The sequence below is a fragment of the Pseudorasbora parva genome, chromosome 15, assembly GCF_024679245.1.
Source record: "Pseudorasbora parva isolate DD20220531a chromosome 15, ASM2467924v1, whole genome shotgun sequence".
Classification (NCBI taxonomy): domain Eukaryota; kingdom Metazoa; phylum Chordata; class Actinopteri; order Cypriniformes; family Gobionidae; genus Pseudorasbora; species Pseudorasbora parva.
In genome coordinates this window covers 7,453,066-7,478,047 of record NC_090186.1, presented here as the reverse complement: position 1 = coordinate 7,478,047, position 24,982 = coordinate 7,453,066, and the positions used below count along the sequence as shown (strand labels likewise).

General features: G+C 38.9%; 1 protein-coding gene across 1 annotated transcript in view; it reads left to right on the top strand.

The window, feature by feature from the left end:
* Window positions 1–24,982, top strand: part of scfd2 (sec1 family domain containing 2) — a 171,697-nt gene that overhangs the window by 120,383 nt on the left and 26,332 nt on the right. Inside the window, exon 6 of the mRNA XM_067416944.1 lies at window positions 24,176–24,321. Within this exon, the coding sequence (XP_067273045.1) occupies window positions 24,176–24,321 (146 nt within the window). The remainder of the gene's footprint in view (window positions 1–24,175; window positions 24,322–24,982) is intronic.

Sequence of the window (24,982 nt, the reverse complement as noted above, 5' to 3'; positions counted from 1 at the left end):
GAGTACGTTTTAAATCTGATACTTTTGTACTTTTACTCAAGTGATGTTTGAATGGAGGACTTTCTACTTTTACTGGAGTATTTTTTTATTTAGGTATATATACTTTCACTCGAGTATAACTTTTGAGTACTTTTACCACCTCTGATAAATACACATTTATCTATGTATATTTTGAAAGAAATATTTGCATGTATATAATTTATCTTAAATATAAATATTTTATTTATAAAAATATAACATATTTTTCTTAAATATATACTTGCATATGTGTGTGTATTTATATATAATTATATACAGTATGTATATATACTTATACACAGTACACACACATATTTAAACAAAAACTTTTATTTTGGATGCGATTATCAAAAATAAATTTTTCCCCAGCACTAATAATAATATTTTATATATAAATATAACAAAATGTGATAAATATTGTTATATTTTTAAATAAATATATAAATATAATAAAATATTTGTTTCTTAAATATATACATGCATGTGTGCTTATTTATGTATACATAATAATTATACACACATTATGTAAACACAAACGTTTATTTTGGATGTGATTAATCGTGAATCATCGATTTGAAACGCTAATATATACACATGTATATGTTTATACTTTTTTTACATATGTTTATACATTTTTATAATTTATATTGTATATAAATTTAATGCATATTTCTTAAATTATTGAGACTTAATATCTTAATCGTTTGTCAGCACTACTTCACAAATGTGTGTGTGTGTGTGTGTGTGTGTGTGTGTGTGTGTGTGTGTGTGTGTGTGTGTGTATGTGTGTTTTATTTATTTTTTATTTTGTTTGCACACGTGTTTAGCAGAGCAAGGGAGTGAATGAGAAATGTAGTCACTGCAGATGGATGGCTGAATGGACACTGAACAGGAGAGTTAAATCTTTAGTTATGAAACAGGGTGAAACGAGACAGGATGTCATAAACATGTCTTTCAGAGCTCGTCTCAGAGGACATACAAGTTCAACACCCATTTCTCTGACACTTACTCTTAGTGTGTGTGTGTGTGTGTGTGTGTGTGTGTGTGTGTGTGTGTGTGTGTGTGTGTGTGTGTGTGTGTGTGTGTGTGTGTGTGTGTGTGTGCGCGTGCGTGCGTGCGTGCGTGCGTGCGTTCGTGTGCATGTGTGTGTGCGCGCACGTGCGGAGATATGCTTGTTGTGCACCAGAACCATATGTTTGTTTTTCAGAGTAGTAATGGGAATGCCAGGTGTCATTTTACCCAGAGGGAGAAGGAGCATTTCCCTCAAAACACACACACACACACACCGATTCATGCAATGGATGCAAACGTACAGCGGTTACCTCTTCATCCCTGATACTTAATCAAATCACTGCAGGGTGCACAGGAAACCTCACTTAAGGATCAAGTTCCCCTCATGCTGATGAAAATATGAATACACACCACCACACTTACTGAAACGAGAATAAAATGGCTCATTTGTAAATATAAGTTATTATTTAATTAATGTATTTAATAAATAAACTGGAAAATGAAATGAGAATTAGTATTCTGGGGGTATCTTGTCTTTTGTGTTTTAAGGAGTTGAACGTGTCTGACACTAGTTGTACTTCTGTGGGCTGAGGACAGAGGGCAGTGTTTCATCGATTATTATAATGGATGCCTAACAGACCTCAACAGCGTTTCAATCACAGTACCTTTTATTTTCTCTTCATCACACACTGGTTTCTTTATTCCTGATTATTCTTTACACACACAGTGATGTCAAGATACTTCCCAACCTCTCTGCTCAGACACAGGCCACCGATATGTCTAATGAAATGTGTGCATCTAAAATGGTCTGCTTTGTGTAAAAGGACATTCAGTGCAGTTTGAACTGATAGCCATTAGTTGGCACATTTCTGAATAGCTTGTTGTGCTTTTGTGGTCAGTTGATCCTATTCTTTTCAGTTTAAATATTAACTTTGTCTGTGTTGAATATTGTTTAGTCTATATACATCCCCTTGCCTTGTTTTTCTGGGTGTTGACTGATAGTGGAGTGTGTGCATCGTGTACTTAGAAGTGAATCCTGTTAGTGAACCTCCTTCATTTATTGTTGTGTTGCTCCCTTTGTATTTCTCCCTGATTTTTAGTCCTATTTCTCAAATGTTGCCAAGATAACTCAGTGTATTAATACATTTCACAGCCTAACTATATGTTTTCATCTTTCTGAGATGGCAAGAGGTAATTTATACAACAATTTGCAAACTTTTTGTCATGAGTCATCCTCAAGTCACTCTCTTTACTTTTGTTATATTGCCTGCAATGTTTCTGAAAGTTCAATTTGCATTTTCAAGACCGTGACAAATCCCAGTTATTATACATTTAGCCTACTAGGAGAAAAAAAAATGTATGTTGACTGTGCGCGATAGGCTATATTATGTTTTACACAAGACAGAGATGAGAATTTTATTTGAGTCACAGATACTACAAAATGTGAATATGCAGTCAAACATCTTATATCAAATGTGTCCTGATTAGGCTAACGGAAAAGTTCATACTAAACAACGTTATTGATTTATTAAAGGAGTATGTGTTCCCAGCATGCATTGTGCCATGAATAAACTGAACTCTATGGGTACTTTGGTATTTTGTTTTGGTGTTTGGAGACTTTAAGCTGTATTCAGGATCTACTGTATTATTCAGTAGTTTCTCCTATAGGGGGCGATAAAGCCACAAGACATTATAAAATCTCAAGCTGTTGTAGAATTAGGAAGCACAGTCAATTGACTTGAATACAATTGTAAATTAACTTTACTATCCACTACTATATGCCCAAAGCACTTTACAATCATATCAGGATCTCTCCTCAACCCCTTGGACGATGTGACCAGTGCACTCGCCACACACCGGAGAGGAGAGAGAGTGATAGAGTCAATTCGGTGGATAGGGATTATTAGGAGGCCATGATTGATTAAGGCCTTTAGAGGGAATGTGGTCAGGACACCGGGTTTCACCCCTACTCTTTTACGAGAAATGCCTCAAGCAAGAACTTTTGAAGCGATACTATAATGCCCCTTTTTACAAGATGTAAAATATGCCAGTGTGTGTATGTGAAGTTGTTGCACAAAATACCCCACAGATAATTTTTATACCATGTGTTACAATGTTCACATTTTGGGGGTGAGCAAAAGCGCCCTGTTTTTGTGTGTTCTTTAAATGCAAATGAGCTGCTGCTTCTGGCCCCCTTTCTAGAAGAGGACGGAGCTTCAGGAGCTTGTGTTAGCAGCTCCCATTACCTCACGCTGACACACACTGAAAATGTTTGAAAGTGTTCAGTCTTTTATGTTCAAACAGGAGTCGTATAATGATGGAGTGACTCAAGAAGAAGTGACAACATGTAGAACGCAACAGGACGTTTCTGAATGTTTAACTGATGAATTTATGTAGCCGATGTGGAGTTAACTATCTTCAAGTCATTGATTAGCATATTCTGTCATGGTAATCTATAAATTGCTTGTGTGAGAACTGCTGTGAGATGCACAGAGCCAGAGAATATCTGCTGCATGAAGATGGAACAGGTGTAGTTTAGTTTAATTACGCTTATAATGTTGTCATCATGTTTTATGACATGCTATTACATTTATGTAATAAATGTGACAAGACGGATGCGACAACTTGAGCAGACTCCCAAATGTGCTCTACTACAACACCCTCTTCTCAACCTTTGTTGCGTGTTCCCGTGGGCGGGGTAAATTGTAGGTTTTGTGATGTCACCAACCCAGGAAGAAGCTTGTCTGACCAGTCTCAACCCTGCTTAGCTTCAGTGGGAAACCAGTCTTGGGCTACAGGGTGATATGGCTGTGGCTCGTGCACTAAATCCTGAGCATGTTTATCACTGTTTCATAGCCATAATAGGATCTGAGTTTAGTTCTAAACTGTGACTCAGGGATTTCCTTGTATCTCAACCTCAAGATATATAGGTCACTGACTGAAAGGATTTTCATAAGACCTCTTTACACAAGAAAGTGTTTGTCTGTAGCGCTGATTAATATTCATTGTGTCATGTGCTTGTGGGACTAGATATGAGAGTAGATAATTGCCACTTACATGAAAAGTCGCACTGGCGACAAAGCAGCTTTTAGAAAGATGAATGTTGAGGGAACAGGCTACAGCATCTATTAATGTAAGATAATTAACTTATACATATGCCAACTCACTCACTTTATTTAAACACACATGCTCCCCTCTATTTACATGTCTGTGAGATGAATGAATTTACCCTGAATATTGCAACACATCTCTTGAATCATATTGAATTTGCGTGTGTATTTATCGCTCTTCCACACGCTCGCAAACACTTCATTGTGATCCCGTGAAAGTGTCACTGACCTGCAGGCCCATTAAGATGATCAAATGAATTAAACTGCACCTCATCTGGCTAGCGGTACTCTAGAAACTCTGAGGAATTCACTTTGTCAGTTTTATAACCATTTTAAACACACCACCATAACGGCATTCATTTTGCTTTGATCTGTTTTATGGCAGTGGGAGTGTGTCTGTGCAGGTTATGTAAGAAGACTGATATCAAATCATGCAGTGTTTTTGTAGAGCACTGTATATTACAGCACTCACATATTTAACACTTACATTGTTTCTTGTTTAGAACACAAAAGGAGAAATTTTGAAGAACTGTACTGCTCCTTCTGTTCCATGCAATTGCAATGAACAGGGACTTCAAGCTTCAAAAAGGATGGGAAGGTGCCATAAAAGTATCATAAAAGTGCACATATTCCAAATGTTCTGAAGTCTTGCAGTAGCTTTGTATGAGGAACAGAACTCAGTTTAAGCCATTATTCAATTACTTTTTTTTATTATTATTATTATTCAGCCCAGTACTAGCAAGGTATGTCTAATGAAGTGGCCGGTGAGTGTATGACACTATCGCCAATCCATAACTTTTCCGCCAAGCATGCTAAATGTATATGCACACTAAATAAGTTTACATTCGCATTTATAATGGTGTTAGAATAATTTTCTTCCTGTCCAAGTATATATGACAATAAATATTTGAAGCCATTCTCCTCTGGCTCATGCGCACGGCACTGAGTCCAACTGTGTCTAGTTACATGTGCATGCAGGGGAATCAACACCAAATCACTTGTATTTTTCCTCAGGCCTATTAAAGTGTGATCACGCTTACCATCCACGTGATCAGGAGTTTCATTTGAGGGCGAAAAAGTTCTCCACGCAGATTTCGCTCATGTTCAAGTTCACTGACTTGCTTGGTTTAAAAGTATGAGCAGATGATTCAGTGATTCATACATCTCTAATCTCCAACTCCCTTTGCAGAATCATTTCTCTCATCTAGACTTTATATTCTAACCATTAGTCATTTTGGCCCCACTTTATATTAGGTGGCCTTAAAGGGGGGGTGAACGCTCAGTTTCAGTCAATCTCATGTCAATCTTGAGTACCTATAGAGTAGTATTGCATCCTTCATATCTCCGAAAAGTCTTTAGTTTTATTATATTTATAAAAGAAATATATGCTGTACCGAGTCTTTCCGGAAAAAAACGTACGCCTGGAGGCGTATCGAGTGGGCGGAGCTAAAGAATGACGAGTGCGCACAAAGCGGTGATGTCCTCAAGCGTGGAGAAACCCATGGCTATCCATCAGATTCAGCTAACACAGATATGATCCAGAATCACATTCGGAGGCTGACATGAATTGAACAGGAGAAACAGCAACAGCAGGACATCCGTCTCTGTGGTATGTACTGTATTTAGTGACCTGTCAACATTTGTGTGTGTTTACTCGCAGTTTATGAGGACATGATTCGGTTTATGGACTATTGTATGCGACTAAATCTTAGCAGTAGCAAGCAAAATGGTTTTGCACGTCAGACTAGTGTAACGTTATACAGAGAACAGCAATGGACTAACCGTTTACGAGCAAAAAAAAAGGAAAACGCGCATTTGATTGAAGAAGCACGTGATCGTGTCGTTTACTGACGATAGGCAACAGCACAGACATTTGAAGCAGTTTTACTCACCGACCGTGAACCTTTAACGCTGGGACCGCTCCGTCAGAAACACACTTCTTTGGTATGATTTGGTTAAGTCCTGTGACAGCAGTGACCGTGGAGATCCACTTTGTGACGCGACTGAAGCGATGTTGTGAAGCTTCCCGTCATTTCTGCGTTCAAATCGGGTCAAATGCAGCGCTGCCTTCCCGGAATGCTGTGCTGAAGCGTTGAAGTCGCTCGACGTCACCCATAGGAATAAAGTGGAGCGCGGCGCGGACTATAACGACAGAAGTGTTCACGGACGACTGGATCTGCAGCTGAGAGAGTGTTTATGGGCGTGCATTTCCTCTCTCGCTCTAGTCAAGCACGCGCGCACACCCTACCGGGAGAAGAGCCCGTACGGCCCATACAAAGACCTTCCGTTCTATTAACGTCAACCCGAGCCATACTCGAAAAAAACTCTCCGAAACTTGTGAGAAACCGGAAGGAGTTTTTTTTGACACAGAAATACTCCATCAAACGTCCAACATTAGTTTTTGAAACTTTGTCTATGTTTAGGATGGGAATCCAAGTCTTTAACAGTGTAAAAAGCTCAGTATGCATGAAACAGCATTTCACCCCCCCCCCCCCCTTTAAGTACTTTTATTCAAAAAATAAGTACAATGTAATTACTGTGTTCAAATTGTAATGCAAAACACTTTTGCTGATATTGAGTTGGGATACGGGTAGAGTTAGGGACAGGTGTGGTGATACGGGTCAGTTTAAGCAGAGTATCCGCGGGATCTTGAAAAGAATTAAAAGGTGATAAATCAATTTTGGGAAAATTAAGACCCTTATAAAGTATCACGGCTTTATAAAGTCTTAAATTTTGAAAGTATTTTGTTCAAGCTTTGTCAAAAGAATTTGACTCCAAAAAGTATTATGAATATATTTATTTTCATCCCCATAAGTATTAAAAAACAACGGGGCGCTCAGAGCGCGTGCGCCAGGGATGGAAATTAGCCAAATGCGGCTGATTTTGAGTTGGGGCAGGTAAACTCGCTTCACCTACCGAGCTGTTTCACCTCTTTCTAAACTTTGTTCAATGCATGCGAGTGCTGCCTTATGTGCGCTTATGACCAGTCGTTTTTCCGTCATCACCATAGGGTCATCACTCGCGTGAAGACGCGCTTAAACGGACAAATTCACTCAAGAAGTATGTCATCATGTCCATCTTGATGAGTATCGTAGCAGACATAGTCTGAATATGCCCTTAAGTGAACTGTATAGTATGCACAGTGGAGAAAGACGAGCATATCCCTGCATCAGGTCTTAAAGGCGCAGTAGCCTTTACTGCTGCCTGAGTGATGTCTTTATATTTAGTTTGACATTAAAGGGTAACTAAACCCCTGTTCACAGCCTAACTCCGCCCTCTGGCAATATTTGAAAAATGCTGCAAAAGTGGGCAGAGCCCAGCGGAGACAGAGGGGACGAGACGAGGGCGGCGCTGAGCGGGGGGCGTGCACCTGAGACCCGTAGTGACAACTTGTTTGACAGTTGTCAGACTCGCAAAGATTGATAGTGACTGGAGTGAGGACAGTAGTTTTGCAACAGAGCGGTCATCTAAAGTAGAGGCTTCTCTCCACCACCTTCACCTGAAGTGGAGGAGGGTGAAATGTCTGTAGACACAGAGTTTGTTGGCTCAAACTGCTTTAACTCCCGATGCATACGATGCTTTCATTCATTCATGCTAGCAAAGCAGCAGCGCAAGAGAGAATGAGATCACTAACTAATCTATGAACACTGAACAGCCATATCCTTATACTGAATGCCACTAAAAAAAATCACAGGACCAATAAGTTCAAACCTAATAGCCTATTACAACAGATTTCCTCATATTAAATGTTCCTCATGCATTAAATAAAAGTTAGACTACATACGCCCGCAGTCTAGCACGTTACGGATTTGTTGTTCGTTACCACGGCAACCATTTGCGTGTCAGGGTTTGTCTGAAAGCGTCTGAGGTATGAAAATTATCTGTAGACATGACAGGTGGCAAAACTATCAGAAGAAAAGCTTAACATGTACTTACAACTGCTTTATATATCTGTATTTTCTTAATTAGGATGTTGAAAGCAAGTGAAGAGAAAGTTTCATTCATAATGTTTCTACTTCATTTAACATGAGCGCTCATACTGGACTGAAGCCGTTCTCATCATGTGATCACGGAAAACATTTCTCAGGGCGTGGTGAGCTCGTGCCAGGGGCGTGGATAGTGAGCCGTTGGAAGTACAAACCTACGTAACGAAGTACCATAACGTCCAATAGGAAAATTCAACTGCAGTAGCCACCGTTCAACCTTAAGAGGGCAGCACTAAGACGTTTTTACACCATATATTATAGAATTTAAACACTTTAAACCCAACTGTCAAAACATTTACTCGACTCAATGAACAATAATAATAAAGCTCCATTCTTGCAGATCATTAACTAAAAAAAGTTGTTCTAGGGTTTAGTTACCCTTTAAACAATGCTCTTGATTGAATAGCTTTTGTAAGTTTAATAAGGATTAATCTTTCATTTAAACAGTTAAATATGCCGTTATTTTACATTTGATTACTTTATTCAATTTCTGTACCTTTCTGCAGGCCAGTAGGCATGTGCATTATTATTTAATGTACACATGAGTGAGGTCGAGTTAAACATTTTAGTTTGAATTTTATTTTTCGGTTTTCGGCTTTGGTTTCTTCTTTTTTGGTTTCGGCCAAGAATTTTGATTTCAGTGCATCCCTACTGACAATGTTCTGCTCGGTATGTTGTCAACACGCTTCAAAGTTGCCAAAACTGTAGAAACATGTATGTACACAATAAGTGCATTGTATCAAATGATTAATTAAAATGTTAGTACATAGTAGTTAAGGCCTAATATAAAGTGGGTCCGTTAGTTTTGCCTTTTCACCAGTAGTGCAGAGTAATTACAGAGTAATATCATTTTTTTTTTACTCTGGAGACTACTATGACCTACTTTTTCCTACATCAATAAAGATCATGCAATTTCTGAAAAATATTACATTAATGTTCCTCACGGGTCGTTCCGTTTTATTTCCTTTTTTTCGATGATAATTAAAGCTGTAAAACAGCTTGTTTCTTATGAGATTTCTTTCATGTCAACAATTAAAAAGTCAATGATCATATTTATTGTAGCTAAAGATTCAGGTCATGGTGTTAATTCATGAACTTAGATGACATGCTTTAATCATTTTATAAAGGTTTTAAAGACGGTTTAGTCATTTTCATACTTTAAAATAAACTCAGTTGCCAGCTCAACATTTACAATTTTCATTTTATCTAAATACTTTTTAATATATTTTATTTCAAAACCATTTTTAATTATATTTTCTTGGTGTCTGGGGATGATGGGATTGATCCTTTTCCACATTCATGAAACTCTGGTACATTTATATTTATGCAGCTTTCAGACACTTTTATCCAAAGCGATATATATAGTTTTGTACATTTCCATTTATCCATTTCCTGGAGTCAAAACCATGACCTCATTGTTGCTAGAATCATCCTCAGTTTGTGTTAGTGCTTAGAATTAATCGACATAAATATGATTGGTGCCTCTTAAATCCTTTACTAATGTCACTGTCTGTGTAATGCTCAATGAGATATTGAACACCCACATGTACACACACACATGCTCCTGCTTGTAGAGGACTGAGCATTTTTGATGAGGACAGCGAGATGGATTGTGTTAGATCTCATGCTTTGTGCTTTAGTCATATACAGGGTAAAGGGGGCAGAGATAACATTTGTGTGTGTAGGAGCTCCATTGCGTGAGCTGTCATAATTGAGGCTCAGTGCTAAAAAATATTGCATACTACCTTTGTCTCAAGTCTATACTTCCTATCAAACGTGATCACCTTGAAATAATATAACTGCTGAAATCATATATTCACGTTGCACGCGACTCTGGAGGAAACAAACCTTGTGAAGACTCTGCAGACCCTTCAGCCAAGGCAATCTAGTAGCATGGAACTCAATTAGTGGGTCAGTTGAACACTTTAGTGCCAACATCAGATCAAATTTGGACTTTTTGTCTGTAACATTTCAACCATTTGGCCTAGAAACAAAGGTGTTTCATCTGATTCCTTAGCAATAAAACTTGGTCACCATCTTGGAATTTTGATAAAAGCGTACTTTTTCAAGCTCATCTCCACAACTTTCATCAGATGTTCTCCAAATTAGTGTCAGATCACCATAAGAACATGCTGGCCTAAAGATATTAAAATATTTTTTTCATGTATGCCAAACAGAGGTAAATCTGTATCTCAGCAATACATTGAAATACATTTTACTATACCATACTTATACATTTTATACTACTTATATAAAACGTTTCATACTTCAAATATTTGATATGTGCCATGCAGAGTTTGATAATAACACCCAATTACCCAGTAATAATAGATCCACCACATTGCCTACCCTCCATTTTGAATTTTGACAAACTGCTATTTGTTAGCATTGTGGTGTATTTTTATAGAGGTAAGTATGATTGGCACTGTTGGCACTTAGTTGTAGCCTGACGTGGTCATACTCAGTTCTAGTCAGAATATGAGTCTGAAACTGCTCCATTGGGCTGTGATTATGGGGCGTGTTTTAACCAAACCAGGAAAGACTTCAATTGGACAGACCTACAACCAATCAGAGCAACGAAGCGACGCATTGTCAAATGTCAACATAGTTCAACTGCACTGTGTTGCCAAGTCTGCTTTTGTTCCCCCGGGGGTTGTTTTCTATGTCTGCGAGTTGAAGCGAGTATTATGTGATATATAGACCCATGAGTGTGAATTTTAGCAGGCAACCTTGCCAAAATAACACACATTTTACCCCCCAAACGCCATTTTTCCCCCGGAGAACCCCCCGAGAAGCTATTGTTTAGTTTGGCGGGTTTTGTTGTAAAAACTTGGCAACCCTGTCTGCACACACGCTGGTATCAGGCTGGAATACACAATATTTGCCGGTGTTGTAAAAAAAAAAAACATAATTTATTGATACACAGAGTACTTACCCAACATGATCATTTCTGAGAGAAATTGTGAAGGTGAATGCATATAGAAACAAGCTCTCCGTTTAGGATTCGAGTAAATATAATCCAAGCCCCTTTGAGGACGTGCATGATTACGTTACTGTTGATCATCTGTCCGTCATCGTCTAAAGCCCGCCCTGATGATTTCATTGGTCTGAACAGTTTCTGTTCGGGGATAATTACTCCTCTATGGAGTGATGCCAGACCGAACTGCCCAGCCTAAAAAAATTCTCGGCGGGGCTAAGTTCGGCTGGCATCCAGGCTAACTTAGTTGTTTAGTTGTTACAAAAATAAATTGTATTGTATAGTAATTGACAATACAAAACTATGCTGACCCAGAACCAGCTGGCAACATGTAACATGCCTGTAAGTGCATTTTATTTATATAGCATGTTTAAACACAGCAAAGCTGAACCAAAGTGCTGAACAGAGTAAGGAAAAGTTAAATGGAAAATTGTCTGAAACGCCATTCATGCTAATCATGAAAGTTGTCAACGCTTTGGTTCTCACCATTGCGTCCATCACAAATTTGGCTCAAATATTTTCAAGACATGCCTGACAAAACCGGTGTGTCTCTCAAGTGCATACGTTTTTGTACTTGACAAGAGGTATGCATGTCTGTTTGGCGACACACCAAAGCTAAATGTGTGCTTTTGTCGTTGTACTTGTGCAGAGTTCAGTGTAGGCAAAGCTTACGGCCGAGAGGTCTTATTGCGATTGGCCCTTGAATTGCTTGCAGCTTTATTATTAGGATGGGTTTTTACTTCAAGATCTTCTGATATTCACAGGCTCTAGGATGTTTCTGGGTTCAGACTTATTCAGGCCATCTGTGTGTATTTTTCTTATGTAAGACCACTCTGTGAAATGAAATACTTGTCCTACGTCTTGACCCAAATTCACAACAAGACTCATAGTATATACTTCATGTGCGTAAGTGTGTATTTATACTCTATACAGTGTCCATGTATATGGTAAATAAGCTTACAGACAGGGCTTTGTGATCATGTGCGTATGGATACCTGAATTATATCATTGTCTTGGTGTGTGTTTAACTCTCAAGGAGACGATGGAAAGCCCTTCTGCTTACCAGTACACACAGATGTGGACGGATATATAAGCAGTGCTTTTATTTATGTATTATAAATGTTCAAATTGTTTTGGCTCTCTTTTCATGTTTTAATCAGGTTAGTACTTCAGATGTGGGATTTGGACAAAAAAGCCGAAAATAATCCAGTAATGTACAAACTCATACATGATCCGACCCTTTGATCTACACTGCGCCAAAGGAAACTTCCTTTTCTATGTGACTTGGTATGTTACACACTCTTGAAGATACTGAAGAGATAGGTCACATACCGTAACTCTTACTCTTCTTCCTTTTTTTGTTCTCTCTCCCTCACTTATTTTCTCTCTCATCCAGCCATGATTTAAAAGGATTATTATGAGTCTCGCATCAGGGCCAAGCAGTTATGGTTTAAAGGATTAGAGTAGCAGAAGTAAAGAGGGTTGAAGTGTTCCTGCCGGAATTCTCCTCTTTCCTGGATAACAGTTCAGCTTCATCAACATCAGTTTCCTGCCTTTATCCTTTGTTCTGGATCTTGAGACTTTTCAGATGTATACAAAGGTGAGCTTAGGTCATGACCTTGTCCTACAGTTTCACTCAACATTGGCCTCCTTGTCTTAATGATTTTTGATGAGAAGAGTTGACAGTGCAAAATATATTCACATATGTTGAAGATTTTATGTATTACATGCTGTCAATACATCCATATTGTGAATTTTGTTTTCTGTATAAAATATGTACAAAGATATATAAATGTATACAAGCATTAAAAAAATAGTTTTGTATACTCAATCTCAGCTGGCATTGTGGCCAGAGAGACCTGGCTTTGTGTTTTGTTCAAGGTGGATGGCATGTCCAGATAAGGTCAGTCGAGTTAGAGTTGGGTGCCAAGCAGGCTGCGATTCATTTTCCATTTAGCCATTCGTGTGATTGAAAAGATGCTGGTACACCAGGAACTAAACCCATTGACGACAGTGCAGATAATTGTGGACCAACAGAGGATGTCAAGAATGTTAATCTTTCCCAGGCTCAATAGCCCAGTTTTTCACAACCTCCACTTGCTTCATCCTTACCTCATTTGTGTATAGGTCACCAAATGCAGTTTCAGTCTTTCAATGGAAAGTAATTGGTGGCTTGAAAAGTTGCCAGTCAAGGCTCAGTCAAGGATCAGGAGGCAGTCATGTGACGTTGTTAGAGACACCCTTGTCATTACACTTCTCCAGCACTGCCTTCCAATAAGTGATTCAAAGCCAGGTAAAGAAAAACAAAACAAAACACAGAAGCACTATCACACTGTCGAATTCTGGAATGCCAATATTTAACACATGAGAGTTAAATTTCCATATTTATACAGAAGCGTGTCTGTATACTGGTGAGAATTTTGCTTTGACTCCTCTGCAGGTTACTTCGATACAGCAGTAGGTGGTGTCTTTATGAGTGAGTCATTGATTGATTCAACCGATTCATTCAAATACAGGAACAAAAACTTTAATGAATGAGTCATTGAATCTTTTACTCAACCCACTCAGAAGCAAATTACTGACTAATGTGTATTGCTTGGAGAAGCGCAACGGTTCTGTTTTAATTACTTTGGAACTATTACATAAAATGACTGTGTCTAAAAGAGTGAGTTATTAAATCATTCACTCAACCCATTGGTTCAAAAACAACAATTCATTCAAAAGCAGATTACATCACTACTGTGTGTTTCTTGGAGAAGTGTTCTGTTTTGATATCTTTGGAACTATTACATGAAATTACTGACTATATTGTGTCTAAAAGGTAAGTTAGTCAATATTTACATCTGATTTATTGAAGGAACCTAAATATGACACTTGCAATCTGTCTGAATATCAGCATGGCTGTGATTTCTCAGCCTTCTTGTTACATTTACTCCAGCCAATGTGTAATATGCTAAAAACATGCCATACACACCGCCTCAACGATATTTACTCTTATTTACATTTACATTACCTTCAGTCTCAGCCTCAGACGTCACGCCCACAGACCGCTGGCTGAACATCCGATGCATATGGCACACTTAACTGGAAACACTTCAGGAGTTTCAAAGTCGTTATCTGATTGGTTGAATTCTTCAGGATATATGGAGACGTGTGTCACGTTCTTTAATGTTCCGACTGTAAAAAATAATTCAAAAAAGCCATGACGCCAAACTCCCTAGTGGAAGAAGAATGCTATCATGTTTACAACTGTGACAATGTGACAATGAGCGCTTACCAGGATGAACTTAAAGCTGGATTTTCAAAATTTGCAACATCATTGTTGCAGTAAACCTGCACAACGTTCTTGAATTAATCATTTATGATTGGTTCATTGATTGGTTGTGTTACATGTCTCTTGGGCTGTCTTTAGCCAATGAAAACTGTGATAGAGTCCAGACCTTCTGCCGTCAGTCTGGGTCTGGCTACCCGAGACTACCTTCATATTACCTCATATCCTCTATGTTAATTATATCATTTGTTTACTGTGACTTTGGGACTCGCCAAGTGATTTTATTAGTTATTTAGTCAATAAACTTGTTTTTATTGTAATTTTCAGTCTCTGAGGCTTGAGATTTGTCCTGCTTTCCACTTATAGAACTCCTCCAGGGAGAAACTATGGACAAACTTTCCTCAAACAGAAGAGAAACTATGGAAAAACCTCCTTAATACAGGACCCTTGGTAGTGGTGAAGTGTAAGGTATGGAATGTGGAAATATTGTTTGCTGCTTCTGGAATGCCGAATGTGAGCCAGCACTGCTGTTGATTATTTGGAGGTGTTGAAGACATCTCAAACTGCTGACAGAGCTGGTTGAATAATGTAAGGTTGCTGCCAACCTTATGGAATGTCGATGGCATTATTCTGGACATCTCTCAAACTGTAATGCTTTTGTTTTTTGTAGTGTTTTCTTTTTGAGTGAGTGCGTGCAGGAGGATCTCTCTTTGAGGCATCTAAAGAGCACTTAGTGATTAGTGTCATGAGCATTATTTGCGTTTTTGAAAAAAGTTGTCACTTTGCATTGGCTAGAAGCCTCTGTCCTTATTTTCTCCTTCACAAAATCTCTCTCAACTCACTTTTGTCTTTTTCTCTTTCTCCCTCTGCAATTTCTTCTTTCTTAAACTCTTAAACACACAATTGTGTGTATCTGAATAGCATTATTGAGTTATATAATGTTCTGTTAGAGATTAGAGGAGCAAGAATGCTAGAGAGAATGGAAGTAAGACTCAGCATCAGTCTGTCGTTAGAATGGGAATGTGTGGCATTTTTCTGTCATTTAAACATTTGCCTGAGCCAGGCTTAGATTAGTCTGGTGTTTTCCGTTGGATCTTGATAAGGGGATTAGCAAAGAAATGTGGGATTTTTGCTTAAGATTTTAAACATTTTAAGCTCTCATATCTTTAATTCTCATAGCTATGGCTTTCAACAAGTTGTAGATTTTTCCTAAACTAAGTATTAAAGATTCCTAACTTCTGTCACTAGCCAAAAGTACCATGTTATTTGGAAAATATACCATGGTAATATTTATAGTACACTGGAGTTTCAATGGTAAATAACCACACTCTAAAAAATTGCAGTTTTTTTTTTTTTTTTTTTTTCAACAAATTCTTAGGTCAAATATTGAAAAACCTAGCCTGACAAGCCAGACCCACATTAAGATGTTTGGTCTGGAAGCTCACCATTGACAGCTCAATCTGAGGGGCGGATAAACGGTTGTCTTTCAAACTCCCTCTGCACGCGATAGGATAGCGCTACACCAACCAGAGCAACGAAGGTGAAACAGAGCTTGTTGATAGATTAAACATTCACCGTATCCGGTCGGCTAAACTCCGAACACATCTTCCCTTTTTAAGAATGACTTCAGTGCCGTTCTTTGTTCTTTACTCAGAGAAAAGCTTAACTCCAAGTCTTCCAGAATCGCAGTCAAAGCTGATTCGAAAGACCGCCGCCGTTCGCCAGTTTCTGTGTTTACTAGAAACACGCAAACGCAACTCGGCCGTCGTCATTATGGCCCCGCCCGCCGACTCTATACACGATGTGATTGGCCCGTCCAGATTGAGGGGAATACAGCTCAGAAGGGTATTGAGAGTTCCTAGACAACACTTGCGGGCAGATTAAATTTGCTGCCACTAGGGTGCATCTAGATTTCTAGGCTAGGAAAAACCTAACAGTTGATTTACATTTTTTTAGATAATTTTTAACCCAACGGTTGGGTTTGTCCATATTTGTCCCAAACCTGAGTTGAAACAACCTAGCATTTTTTAGAGTGCATTGGAAATTAATGTAATCATTTAGTACTATGGTAGATATCAAAGCACCATATTATCATCGGATACTGCAGTTTTTCCTACATTGCCAAATCTTCAAACCTTAAAGGTTTTAAAAAAAAATGTTTTAAACCTTAAAGTGCTTAAAACCTCAGCAACTAGAGCAGATCTGGCAACCATTGTCAGTGATGAGTATTTGAAATTAACATGATTTCTTAACGTCTAGTGACATATCAGGGCCATTTTATGATTAATTGAAGTACAGTTCGTACATACAGTTCCTTTAAAACCTCAAAATCTTCACCATGTACACAAAATAAGTCATATTTTATCTTAGTGACTCACTTGAGCCAGTTCTTGTACCGGAAACACATGATTCTTATTGACCGGTTCTTCTAGTGAATCGAAAACGCACAGTAATTTCTGAACAACTTACTATACGAGCCATTTCTTTAAATGAATAGTTCAAAAAGACAAGTTACCGGTTTGAGTCAGTCTGACGAATCCTCCTTCTCTACACTGACCACCACATTCTTACTCTTGTTCACGTTCGTACAATGCTGTGTTTACATTCCAGGAACATATGCAGCGGAATTTCTAAACCAGAATTCTATTATGGATTAACATTATACAGAGATGTTCTTCTTTTATTCCCAGGCCAAGAAGACGGCGCTTTAATTTGCAGACTATAACGCATGAATGCACATCCTGCTCTTCATCACCTTTTTAGTCCGATTGCTAAAATAAGCATTGCTATTAATAGTACCCAAGACTGAATTCCTCTAAAAGAGGCTTGAGACTAAAGCTGGCGTGACTGTGAGGAGGGCAAGAAGACAGGGATGGAGAAAAGAAGGAAGTTTATAAAGGTGTCTACATTCCTTTGAGGATGGAGCCATTTTTAGTTGTCAGGGAGATGACTGTGTTTAGTCCAGTTTTGACTCTTAGATTGTATTGCATTCATGAGATTATGTGATTGTCTGTGGGGGGAATGAAGTAAAGCAATGCTCTTTTGTTCTGTCAGAATGTTTCCACCTGCATTGATTACAGGGTTTATGATTAACTATTGTACACAATAGTTCATAACAGCTTATAACAATAATGAAATGGAAACAGGTAGGTATGTTAGGGTATAACAGTTTATCACCTAAGACCAGTTGTGAAGAATGAAGATTTAAGCAATTTTGAGAGTGGCATGGTTGTTGGTGCCAGACGGGCCGGTCTGAATATTTCACAATCTGCTCAGTTACTGGGATTTTCACACACAACCATTTCTAGGGTTTACAAAGAATGGTGTGAAAAGGGAAAAACATCCAGTATGCGGCAGTCCTGTGGGCGAAAATGCTTTGTTGATGCGAGAGGTCAGAGGAGAATGGGCCGACTGATTCAAGGTGAAAAAAGAGCAACTTTGACTGACATAACCACTCGTTACACCTGAGGTATGCAGCAAAGCATTTGTGAAGACACAACACGCACAACCTTGAGGCGGATGGGCTACAATAGCAGAAGACCCCACCGGGTACCACTCATAGGAAAAAGAGGCTACAATTTGCATGATCTCACAAAAATTGGAAAGTTGAAGACTGGAAAAATGTTGCCTGGTCTGATGAGTCTCGATGTTTCTGCTACTTCCAGCAGGATAATGCACCATGTCACAAAGCTTGAATCATTTCAAATTGTTTTCTTGAACATGACAATGAGTTCACTGTACTAAAATGGCCCCCACAGTCACCAGATCTCAACCCAATAGAGCATCTTTGGGATGTGGTGGAACTGGAGCTTCGTGCCCTGGATGTGCATCCCACAAATCTCCATCAACTGCAAGATGCTATCCTATCAATATGGGCCAACATTTCTAAAGAATGCTTTCAGCACCTTGTTGAATCAATGCCACGTAGAATTAAGGCAGTTCTGAAGGCGAAAGGGGCTTTAGGTGAGTGTATACAATAAAAGGCAAAATGCAGTAACTACACATTTTATCAAAATTGAGTTAAAGTCGCAACATGTCATTTCTTCCAAACTGTGACGTACATTTTAGTGAAACAGATGATTGAAATCATAAATAATTATAGGGTAAGGACTTGGCTCTGTTCACCGGTTGTTGATTGAATTGAGGCAGATCTGAATGCCAGCTTGAGGTCGATTGTAAAGAAAGAGGCAGAGTTTAAGTGAAATAAATGATTATTAGATCTCATTAGAAGTTTACAAGGCCAGATTTTACACACTGATTCATTTGACAGACTGTGCTTGTTTCAGCCACATACACACATCGCTGTATGCTGTTTCTTTTATCTTTCTAATCAACTGTCCTTCCTCTGGGGATCATGTACCCTGTTGTTTGGTTAAAGCAGGCGGACACGCTCGAGAAGATCTGGGGTGTTTGTTTGGGTGTTTATGAAGTTAATCTTCTGTTCTTCTCTATGGTATAGCTCACTATACAAACATTGGAGGTTGTTACGCACACACATCTGTATTTCAAAGGGAAGGGTTTGCGTGAGAGGAGAATGTGGGGAATATGCACACGTGTATGTGTGTGTGTGACTCTCGTCTGTTCTCACACCAGCACCTGGCTGTGGCTCAGGATTTGGTGTTGTGATCACCATCACCATCTAAACCGCAGCCAACACCCACTTGCACTACCGCAATGTTTCTGTTGGCACGCGGTCAAATGACTGTCTGTGGCTACATGAGAACACACACACACACATTACATCTGTTGTAGATTGCAGTTTCTAAGTCAGGGGCAACTGTTATGGAACAATAAGATTATGTGGATTATATATATATATGGTTGGGAAGTTCGGTCTGGACTTTATCCGTTGTGGAGCAACTACACTCATTTAGAAAATACCAGTTTATTAACAAAACAATTAAAATGTCTCATTGCCATTTTTATTTTCAGTGGCTCAGTGGTTCATGTAGGTTGTCTATAAACCGGAAGGTTGGTGGTTCAATCCCCGGTTCCACCTGACCAAGTGTCGAGGTGTCCATGAGCAAGACACCTCACCCCAGCTGCTCCCGATGAGCTGGATGGCGCCTAACATGGCTGACGTCTCCATCGGTGTATGAATGAGTGAATGTGAGGCAATATGGAAAGCGCTTTGGATGGCCATAGGGTCTGTTGAAAGCGCTATATTAATGCAGTCCATTTATCATTACTTTTTCCAGTGCTTTGCGGTGAGCTTTATATGTGTGTTTGAGCATGAGGCATATATTCTGCCCCAAGTATTTAAGTAATTAAATTAATATGAACATGCAGTTAGTCAATTAATGGTTTAGATAAACGAATACTCGACTAGAAAAAAATATATAGTTGAGGGCATTCAATTAACTGATGATGAATTGTATAAAAAAATGAATGACCCTTTGCCAGATTCTCTATTTTTTTATGAAATGGTTTATAGCTGCACAATCAAATTAACTCTCACTAAAGTACACTTATTTTGGTTACTAGTAGTTTTATCTCCGTAGATGCCTTGATTTTCTTCAGGCATGTTATATTTACCATGCCTTTCCATCTCCTGGAAAAACAAACATTCACATCCGAATCTGCCTGCATCCCTCTATCCTTATCTCCCGCTGAGCTGTCAAGAGCGACAGAGCAAGAGAAAAGAACAGAGACAGAAGAGGCTAAATAGCACGCATTTGGGAGGAGGGAAGAAAACAAGCAAAGCAAAACAAACAGCCAGCAAGCTAAATATGAAACCGGTTATATTTGGGCTGACAGTAAGGACGGTCACAACACACAGATAGAGGAGAGGCTGACTCATCCATTCACTCCCTTTTATATGGGATATGTTTTGATATCAAGCTTTAATTCACAATTTCTAGAACCATCTAGAATGGAAAAGCAACCAGTCAGAGGCTCTCAGGCCCAAGAAAGCCAGCTCTGGGCGGATTAAACAGCGGCGACTCAGGCGGAGTTAAAATGCTTCTCCTTATAAATATTTATACCAAATGCAGATTATAGCTCTAGACAAACACACACATTCATGACTGTTTGTGTTGGGTTTCCTCAATACATCTTCTTTTTTTGTGTGTGGAGTTAGTTATATAACTGTGAACACACACACACACACACACACGCACAAACACACACACACACTGCAGGCACAAAGGGTCCACAGAGCAGTGTTTTACATCCACCGGGCATCCATCCACCCTAAGAAAGGCCTTGTCCTATATGTCTTCCCACAGTGAACACAGCGTGACACGTTTACAGTAAACACACTGCACAGCTCGAGTGAGTGTATGCAGACCAGGCCATGATTCCTGCAGTCACAGAAGCCTGAATTGATTATTAGTGAAAGCATTGCATAACCACTCTGCATTTATGATCATTGATAATAAGAAGACAACAAAATATATCTGAATGATTTCGGACTGTTTTAATGGCAGCAGTTAGCACACTGGTTCCCTCAACAAAAACTCAATAGGATTTTTCCATAGGCTTCTGGATTATCGCAAAAAAAGAAGCAAGCTCTCTGTGATCAACAAAAGTTTATGATACTTAATGATACACGTTTGCCATCAGGATCTTTCACACAACTTTTATTGAATTTTGAAGCCTAAATGCAGTCGCCAGAAGTAAAAAGCTAAAGTTAGACTATAAACCACAGTCCCACAACTTCAACGTCACCATCACTAAGCTTCTGACAACTAAATCTCAAAACATTTCCCACAAACTTTTGAGTTAGACTAGTTTATAAGAGAACAATTATGAGCATAATAATGTTATGTAAAAGCGGACTGAGTTTACCTTTTCAACGTGATGACGTTTAATTTCCTCGACTGCTTCTGTAGTCCTATATAGGCACTTGATAGCAACTGTCTTTTGTAGAGTAGAACGTGACAGTGTCTTGAGCTTGTGTTCCCCACCGACCTTATTTCAGCCATTTAACCAAAACCCCATTCAAAAAGCCATTGCCTTAAAATGCTAACTCACGTCCATATTTTGGCCAACAAAGTGATGTAATACCTGCACCACCCTATACTGCTTATTAACAGTTGAAAACATTTGTTAGAAATTTTTAAAAGTAATCAAATGAAACACATTAGATTACCTTAATGAAGTAATTGAAATATTTGCACTACTTATTACATTTTAAATAGAGTAACTTGTAATCTGTAACCCGTTACATTTCCAAAGTACCCTTCCCAACTGTCAGTGTCATATGAAGCATTTGAGCTGTGATTTTTTTTTTTTTTGGATTCATTAGCCTGGATGCCAGCCGAACTCAGCCCCGCCCACAACATTTGAGCTCGGGCAGTTCGGTCTCGACTCGATCCATTGAGGAGTATTTATGCCCGAACAAAAACTGTTTGGACCAATGAAATTGTCAGGGCGGGCTTTAGAGGATGATAAACAGTAATGTAATCAAGGCGCTTGGTTGAATTTGTTCTAATCCTAAACCGAGAGCTTGTTCATATATGCATTCAACTTCTCTATTTCTCTCAGAAATGATGAACATGTTGGTAAGTAACTGTGTATTCTTAAATTTGTTTCTTTTTTTACAACACCGGCAAGATCGTTTATTTCAGCGTGCATCCAGACAGGGTTGCCAAGTTTTTAACAACAAAAAAGGCCAACTACTAGCCCAAAACAATAGCTTCTTGGGAGGGTTCTCCGGAAATAAAATTGCGTTTGGGGAGTAAAATTTGTGTTTTTTGCCAAGGTTACCTGCTAAAATTCGCATTCCAGGGTCTATATATTACATAATGGAGGTCACTTCAACCCGCGTACATTAAAAAAAAAACACGCAGGAAAACCGCAGACTTGGCATCACAGTGCAGTTGAGCTCTGTTGACATTTGACAAGTAACGTTATGCGTCACTCCGTTGCTCTGATTGGCTGTAGGTCTATCCAATTGATGTCTTTCCTGGTTCGGTTGAAACACGCCCCATAATCACAGCCCAATGGAGCAGTTTCAGATTCATATTCTGACTAGAATTGAGTATGACCACGTCAGGCTAGTGATTCATAGTTTAATTCATCAAATTAATCAGCTTTTTCTTACTCTACCATCAATATGAGTCTTACATAAGTGTACTGCTCCGCTCTAGCCATGCGTCTGCGGGTTTGGCAGGGCCAGGGATGTTTAACTGGCCGAGCAGAATCTCTTATTTTTCAGGTGCAAGATTGTTTAGATCTGGTTGAAGGATGGACGGCTCTCTCATTACCCAGAACTTGCATTCCACAGCTGACGCGGGGTGATGTGCCAGCCTCACCCACCCATGTTGCTATTCCGTTCTCCATCTGTCTTCTCTGAGTCTCTCTTTGCTTTCAGCACCATCAGAGCTTCTGGAATGACAACAAAGTTTGTTTTTGTCAAACATCTTTGTTCACACTTTCCCCTTAAATGAAACTGAGTCTCTCTCTCTCTCTCTCTCTCTCTCTCTCTCTCTCTCTCTCTCTCTCTCTCTCTCTCTCTCTCTCTCTCTCTCTCTCTCTCTCTCTCACTCTCTCATTCTCTCATTCTCCAGCATCTGAGTTTAGTGAGTGCACATGAAATTTTGATTAACTCAGGAGCTGCTGAAACAGCAGAAGAATCCTCCTCGCTCTTCCAAAAACAAACTCCAGCATATTCAGTGTCAGACACGACTGGAGCTTCAGAAGGGACCTGGTTCTGTGGTCAGGTCAAACTAAAAAAAGAGCTTTTGATGGGTTTGGTTCACACAGAGATAAAAGTCCCCCATGCCCATGGTTAAATATACCGCTGGATCTTTTAGTGTTGTAGGTCTGTTTTTTTACTGGAGGTCCTGGACATCTTGTTCAGATTCGTGGTATCATGGATTCTAGCTAATACCAACAGATAAAAATCTAAACCTGACGCTTCTGCTAGAAATCTGATAATGGGCCGAGGACAATGATCCAAAAAAAAAATCTAATTCAACACAAAAATGTGTGACTGAGCACAAAATGAAGCTTCTGCCATGGCCGTCCCAGTTCCTGACCTGAACCCTATAGAAAATGAGTGATGAGCTGAAGAGAAGAGCTGGAATCTGAAGGATCTGGAAAGATTCTGGATAAAGGAAAGGGCTCTGATCTCCAAACTCATCAGGCATTACAGAAGAAGACTCAGAGCTGTGGTCTTGGGAGAAGGATGCTGCAATAATTGTGGCCAACATGAACTAGAGAACAACATTGCAGATTTATTTCCACAGCCACCTTATCATATTTGCCAAGGGGGTTGATATTAGTGGAGGGCACTTTGACTCAATTTATGACCCCTTTAATATTTTATAATGTAACTTATTCCTGTGATTACTCCAGTCTTCAGTCACATGATCCTCAATGCATGATCCACATGCTGCTCAAGAAACATTTCTCATTATTATGTTGAAAACAGTTGTGCTGCTTAAAATATGTTTGTGGAAACAGATACCTTTTTTCAGAATTCTTTGATGAATATAAAATTCGATAGATTCGTAACATTGTGTAATCTTTTGTTACATTATAAATGTCTTTGCTGACAATCGACGTAATGTGTCCTTGTTGAATTAAAAAATATTAAACTCTTACAGAAATAAGAATTCGTGGTGAATAAGTGAGCCAGTAAGATTTGTTTTTACATGAACGTTCATGTGTTTAAACTCATTCCTCTCTGTGTGTGTGTGTGTGTGTGTGTGTGTGTGTGTGTGTGTGTGTGTGTGTGTGTGTGTGTGTGTGTGTGTGTGTGTGTGTGTGTGTGTGTGTGTGTGTGTGTGTGTGTGTGTGTGTGTGTGTGTGTGTGTGTGTGTGTGTGTGTGTGTGTGTGTGTGTGTGTGTGTAGGAGTCTCCAGCCCTGAAGAGCTGACAGTGGCGCGCGCTCACTCCGCCCTGGAGAATGTGTTTGAGACGCTGAGAGGAGTCAGTCACGCACGAGACCACCTGAAGCAGTTCAGTTCTGTGTACACTCCCAGTGATGGAGCACACCAGGTCAGTGAACCTTAAGTTACGTTTAGATAGCATGCAATTTACGTTTTTCAAACACGCCATGCCACATATTGACTTTCTGCTGGCCTCCCTACATTATAAATGTGAAAAGACTTGACCCAAACAAGACTCTTGTAGCTTCTCTAATAATCTTATCCTTATTTTTGTTCAGTGTGTAAAAGCATAAAAAATACTTGTATTGAGGATCCAAAAGTCCCAAATAAAGTTTTCTATCAAAATGATGATGGTAGGTCAGAAATCAGCAAACATAAACTGATAAAAACACTGATAGAAGTAAACAGACAGAGGTATGATTTACTACATTTGTTTATTCTTTACACTTATTCCACCATCCATAAATGATAAAAGTATATCAAAATATGCAGAAAGCATATGCCAACACTGAGAAAAATATTATCTCTATTGATTTATTTATTTTAACACATTTTAGTGGGATTAAGTACCAATAATAGAACATTTTGTAAATAATAACCATAAATGATGTGTTTATGATTTATTATTTACACATATATTTACATGTAATTTTCATTTTTGTACAGATCTTTGATTATGTATTCACTTTATTATCAAAGACATTGGGGTGTTTTTAGATGTTCTGATTGTGTTACTGCTTATGTTTTCATATTTAAAGTAGTTGGCTTTG